The 6,219-nt window shown below is 38.3% G+C and overlaps 1 protein-coding gene across 2 annotated transcripts in view; it reads left to right on the top strand.

The window, feature by feature from the left end:
- The window catches only part of cops4 (COP9 constitutive photomorphogenic homolog subunit 4 (Arabidopsis)), a 64,997-nt gene that overhangs the window by 31,265 nt on the left and 27,513 nt on the right, over window positions 1-6,219 (top strand). For both annotated transcript variants that reach the window (XM_043695242.1, XM_043695232.1), the window contains one exon: window positions 1,723-1,838. In XM_043695242.1, coding sequence (XP_043551177.1) covers window positions 1,723-1,838 — 116 coding nt within the window. The remainder of the gene's footprint in view (window positions 1-1,722; window positions 1,839-6,219) is intronic.

A 6,219-nucleotide genomic window follows, 5' to 3' on the forward strand; every position in this document is an offset into this window, starting at 1 on the left:
ACAAAGGACCCGATACCCAGCATGAGCAAAACCAATGTAGTGTACAAAATCCCATGCAAGGACTGCACAAAACACTACATAGGACAAACAGGAAGACAGCTAACGATCCGCATCCATGAACACCAACTCGCCACGAAACAACACGACCAGCTATCCTTAGTAGCCACACACACAGATGACAAGCAACATGAATTCGACTGGGGCAACACTACTATTATAGGACAAGCCAAACAGATCATTCTATTTTTAAAGTAATAGATATCCTAAAACATTGTAAAGATCTTAAAAATATTTATGCGGCAGCTTGTTTCTGGTTAAATTGGCATTTCAGCTGCTGACTACAATTAAAATTTCTGATCCCTTTATTTGGAAAACACTTTAATGAACGGAGACTATGTAATGACAAATTGTTGATTTATTTATGTTTTGGGATAAATTGCATTGATTTAACTCAGGACTGGACTAACTATACAATGTCTATCATTAAGTATTCTATCAATATTTATGATGTCAAGGTTTTTGTTAATGTATCAGTTTTATTTTAACCGAGACCATTGTGCTAAATAGTTTGGCATCTTCCTGGATATTTATTTTGTGAATGGCTCATTACCTAGAAGTGACCAAATGAAAAACTGTTGCATGTACAGAAATCTCTTGGGTCTAAATCTGTCTACCCATAATTTGTAATTTATCATGCTCTGTTTTTAATTTGTCAATTCAGATGTTAACTTTTGATGCGGTGATTTTGAATGCGCCACTGTTTGACTAGCACAGTACTGTCCATCCGTTTGCTTTTAGAAACTGTAGACGCATCCCAAGCATCTTGAACTCATACCCCTTGTTAAAATCCATTCTTACGTTTTTTTATATGGATTTCAAACTGATGGTATCAACGCATCAGGCACCCTGACTTTGATTCACTTGCCAATTCTCTTCAGAACTTCAGCCCAGAAAAGTTCAAACAATATTAGTCACTACATCAAAACAATAGGTACAAATAGAACTAGGAATGAATTCCCAAATTTCAGAGAATGTGTCCTCTGAAGGCTCTGACTTAAGCATCACAGCGGTGGTAAACTGATGGAAGTGCCTTCTGGTGACTTTATCTGGTATTGTTTAAGATTTGCAGTGGTCTGTCAAAGGTGCTTTATTTTTTGCTGTGTGGAATAACACTTTAGGTGACCGCTTTGGGTTATACTAATGTTTTTAAAAATCTTACATCGCCAAAACACTTGGAGGAAATAAACTTAGATTACATTTTTACAATATCAGTTACATATAAACATATGAATTAGGATCAGCAGTAGGCCATTGGGTCCCTTTAGCTTGCTCCATCATTCAGTAAGATCATGACTGATCGGATTGTGGCTTCAACTTTGATCCTATCCCCAATAGCCTCTGATTCTCTTGTTAGTTCAGAATCTAATCAATCTATCCTTAGTATTATGGTTATCTTGTAATAGGATTGGAATGGCATAGTGGTAATTATTGCCATCTCCTTAACCAATTAAATTATGTAAATTAATGGTGATATTAAATAATGTTGTTTGTGTGAATTCCATGTATGCTACAAATGATGTAAGCAAGTTCCTCAGTAAATTTTGTGTTGCATTTTAAAGACTTTTGGTCGGCAGGTTTCTTATCGATGAAAGTTTAATCAGTTTAAAAATTCACGTGAAATTGTATCTATTGTTCATATGATGTTTCCTCCCTTAATACTAGGTTCCAGCATACTGGACAGGGCAGTCATTGAACACAATCTACTTTCTGCTAGTAAACTGTACAATAATATTACATTTGAAGAGCTTGGAGCTTTGCTTGAAATACCACCAGCCAAGGTAAGCTATCATAGTACTGAACTTACTCTCCTATATTTAAACTTGAAAGAAAATCTCAGGCAGCGAGATACCCAACGATTTCCATTTAACAGGTAGCAATACCCTTCATTGTTTATGTCTCGATATTAATTCATTTAATTTACACAGAAGAAAACCGCTTTTGAAGTGAGTACATCCTACTTTGTGAATACGTTATTTCAGCATGTTTTTCATTTTTTTTGATACTAGTGATGAATTGATGTAGCTACATATTGCAGCAACATTGATAAAATAAATGTTAATTTTTAGCAGCACAGGGTTTTTTTTCGATCTGAAGCTACAGGAGAATGATCTTGCAATGAATTCAGACATTGTCCATTTGCCTCCCTATGTTTTTATCTGACCTAGATTATTAAATAAGATTGCACTTGGAACTGTGTAACTCAAGTTGCTAGCCAGTCCTATCAAGTATCTGCTATGGATTAGATAAACTTTACCATTGAAGTAGGAAACACTTTCTAAGACTTGGATTAAACTTGAATTTATTGTGAAATCATTTAAAAGAGGCTGACTATATTTCTTTAAAGTAGACTTTGATGGGCCATTCAGCCCATCAAGCCCAGACTGACCCTCTAAAGCACATCCCATCTAGACCGCCGCACAGCCCCCCCCGATCCTATAAAAATGCATTTCCCATAGCTAACCCAGGTAACCTGCACATCCCTGGAAATTATCAGCAATTTCACATGACCAATCTACCTAATTGCACATTTTTGGACTGTTGAAGGAAACTGAAGCATCTGGAGGAAACCCATGCAGATACGGGGAGAAAATGCAAACTCCATACAGGGGGTCGTCTGAGGCTGGAATTGAATCTGGATCTCTGACACTTTGAGGCAGCAGTGCTAACCACTGAGCAACTGTGCTGCCCTTTTCAAGAAGCACCATCTGTACCAAATACACCTTTAGCAGAGAAGGGTAATTTTGACAATAATTACCCATCCACCATCTTTCGAGAAAATACAAGCATCTAACAATTGACCAAAAGCAAAAAGAAAACTGTCTGTCTTCCTGTGTTCTACTGTCACCGATATTCTTGCTGAACTATTTTGATCCACAGCAAGCAGTAATCCTCAGTGGCTCAGTTGGTAGCACTCCAGCCTCTAAGCTGGAAGGTCCGAGGTTCCAGTCCCACTGCATGAGCTGTTGAGCACAGAAGGAATTCTGTTTGAGTTAAAGCAGATTTAGTCTGCCTGTGAAGTCCTTCTATTCGTTGACATCATTTTCTAGGGGAGAAGCGACAAAAGAAACGCTAGTTTGTAGGTTTACCAAACTGATTGGGATGACAGGGCTGACTGAGTCGGTTAGAATTGCATTCAGGGGTTTAGAACACTGAGGTGGAGGTGGATGTGGAGGGGTAAAGATCTCGTCGAAACCTATACTTCTAATAGGACTGATCAGTTTAGATGCAAGATGGATTTCCCCAATGGTGAAGGTGTTCCGAACCAGAAGTCATAGATTAAGGATAAGGGCTGAGCCTTTCCGGATTGTGATGTGGAGAAATTTCTTCACCGAAAGTGGTGAACCTGTAGAATTCTATACCACATAGTGGTTGAGGCCAAAACATTGTGTTTTCAGGAAGGAGCTAGATATTGCTCTGAAGGGATATGGAGGGTGGGGGCGGGGGAATGACGGTATTAGGGTATTGAGCTCAATGGTCAGTCATGATCAGGATGAATGGCAGAGTAGGCTTAAGGGGTTGAATGGTCTTCTTCTGCTCCAACATCTATTTTTATATTTGGATTTAGAAGTTTTTCACTCCCCATTGTTTTAAACTGCTCAATAAAATACCACTTGCTTATAGGCGGACCTTGATCTGCATCCAAACAATTCAATAATATTAAGAGAATGATGAATCCTTTTTGTGAACTTTTCTTTTGTAAGGGGAAGCCAGCAATCTGAGTTGTAACATAAGGAGCACAGTCAGTTCTAAGAGCTGCTAGGTGACTGCGTTCAACTTGATTGAGCATTACAATTGGGGTTTATTGCAAACTTTTCACTTGGCCACTTGGTTCATTGAAGAGGAGTTCAAAAGTTACAGGCAGTCTGTGAAAAAGTACAGGTGGTTGAGAAACAAACACAGAGATAGAAGTAGTTTCCATTGCTACAGTTAGCAATACTGTTGGGAAGACAGGCAAACCACACAGTCCGTGCAACTGACAAGTGAGGAGTAGAGAGCAGCTGGGTGACTGTCTGTTAGAACTCAGGAAGAAGTTGGCAATTAATAGGCAGTTAAGCACTTTGAAGAGGCTTTGTGGAGCTGAGAAGGTGGGAAAGTTGCTGACACTATTGGGAGATGCTTGGAAGATGATTGTGAGCATTAATACTTCAGTACACATAAGACAGTGGTTTTTGAAAAGTTCACAAGCAGTATTTGCTTGGCCTATTGAACTAGATTGAAGATCAGAGGGGGAAACTCCAGGGCAGGACTGTTGGTGAGGCGAGCTGGAGTCATGCTTGTGAATGAGTGTCAGAGAGTGCGGTTTTGGGGAATGTCGCCCCAGGAAAGGAGGATGACCAACGGAGCTGGAGCTGTTGTTAAGGCAGTATGTGGTTGAGCGGTGGTTGAGAGGGAGCTTTAAGGCGAGATCAGCAAATTGTAATCCCTTGTTTGTTGAGATTTTATGACCTGTTCTGCCATTAATGAGTGAGGGCAGTTGTGAGAAATTGGAGGATTTGGCTTGATTGCATTAGCCATCTGAGGTGTTCAATCACAGTCTATTAACCGTATTTACCACATGAATTCTGAATATAAGTTGTACATATTGTGAATTGAATTACTGTTCCACTGTCCTGTAATAAAGTTTATTGTTGTAGTTTAAAACTGTGAAATCTTGTAACATTATTCTCGTGGTTAGTCCTGTAGATCTCTCACTTCGTCTGTTGTAGAAATGAAAGTTACTAGTCTTGAGCCAGATTGTAATATAAATTTGGTGATCTGGTCTGGGATCCTAATAGCAACTTGAAAGGAATGCCAGATGTAAGACTTGGCTTTTGGTGGAGCTAATTGAAACAACCTCAAAGGAGGAGTTGAATTTGTAATTGGGCTTTCATCTAACACTGAAAAGGTTGGAGATTTATCTGACTTAAAGTAAGAATATTATATTGAATGATCTCGTAGCTAAAATTGGCCTATGGCCTAAATTTGGAAAGATCTGGTGCAACGTTATCTGACAATTGAAAAAAGGATAGAAAATCTTAATGGCAGGAATGACCTGTCAATTTTTCTGTATTTCTGTGTCATTAATGTTTCTCACTTCCAGGTGTTTGTAGAAAACGCACCACGTTTTTTAAAGTATTTGGAAAACTGACTAACCCCTACTGAAGTAAACTTTTACCTTTCAGCTTATACTTGTATATTATTTTTTCTATCCTGTGCCAAATCAAATATCCCTGAATGACCCTCTACATCATGACCATTACTAATTTGAATACCATAATCATGACTCCATGCTTTTTTATTAATTTATTTATTCATAGGATATGAACAAGACAAAGGTCAGTTTTTATTGCTCATCTCCAATTGCCCAATGAAGATGTTCTAATCTTTCATAATATTATCCATCTTTGCTAATTTGATGCCATGTGTTAGCTTTAAAGTTGACCTTTTGACCCACTCTTCCAGATAATTTCTGAAAATGTTTGAGTACAGTTCCAAATATGAGATTAGAAATGAAGATGATCAGGCAGGCAACTCTGAATACTGAAATGGCACTAGTGTTCAGTGACCCAAAGCTGTAATAAATCATGATGAAAGATAATTAAATATGTTGTTTAGCCAAAGTCGTCTTCACTTCTTTTTGAAAGAGGTTGCATGCTATACCTTGATGGATAAGACACGTGTTAAACAACATCAAGTCAGTCTTTCCTGTCCAGTGGCCTATGTGCATGAGGCATTATGGTGAGAAAAGTAGGACAGAAATCCATTTTTATCCCAGTCCTCTGAGATAACCATCCACTTACTATTCATTCACTAGCTTTTAGTAACCTGTGAACTTGGCACTCAAACCTTTTATGTTGAGAAGATTAATTCCACAGATTTTAGGCTAATCTGAACTCTTTTTGCTTGTACTTACTTTTCTACATCTTCATACCATTTGTTTTGTTCTTGTTCTGGATATTATCAGCATCAAAGGAAATCCCCTTATCTAAAGTGCTTTTAAAACTTTGATTATCAACGAAGGAATTGTCAATAACTGATAATAGACAATCGGTGCAGGAGTAGGCCATTCAGCCCTTCGAGCCTGCACCGCCATTCAATTTGATCATGGCTGATCATTCCTAATCAATATCCTGTTCCTGCCTTATCTCATGAAAAAGACAATGTTGTCAAGGAGAATAC

This window comes from Chiloscyllium plagiosum, chromosome 1 (genome assembly GCF_004010195.1).
Source record: "Chiloscyllium plagiosum isolate BGI_BamShark_2017 chromosome 1, ASM401019v2, whole genome shotgun sequence".
Classification (NCBI taxonomy): domain Eukaryota; kingdom Metazoa; phylum Chordata; class Chondrichthyes; order Orectolobiformes; family Hemiscylliidae; genus Chiloscyllium; species Chiloscyllium plagiosum.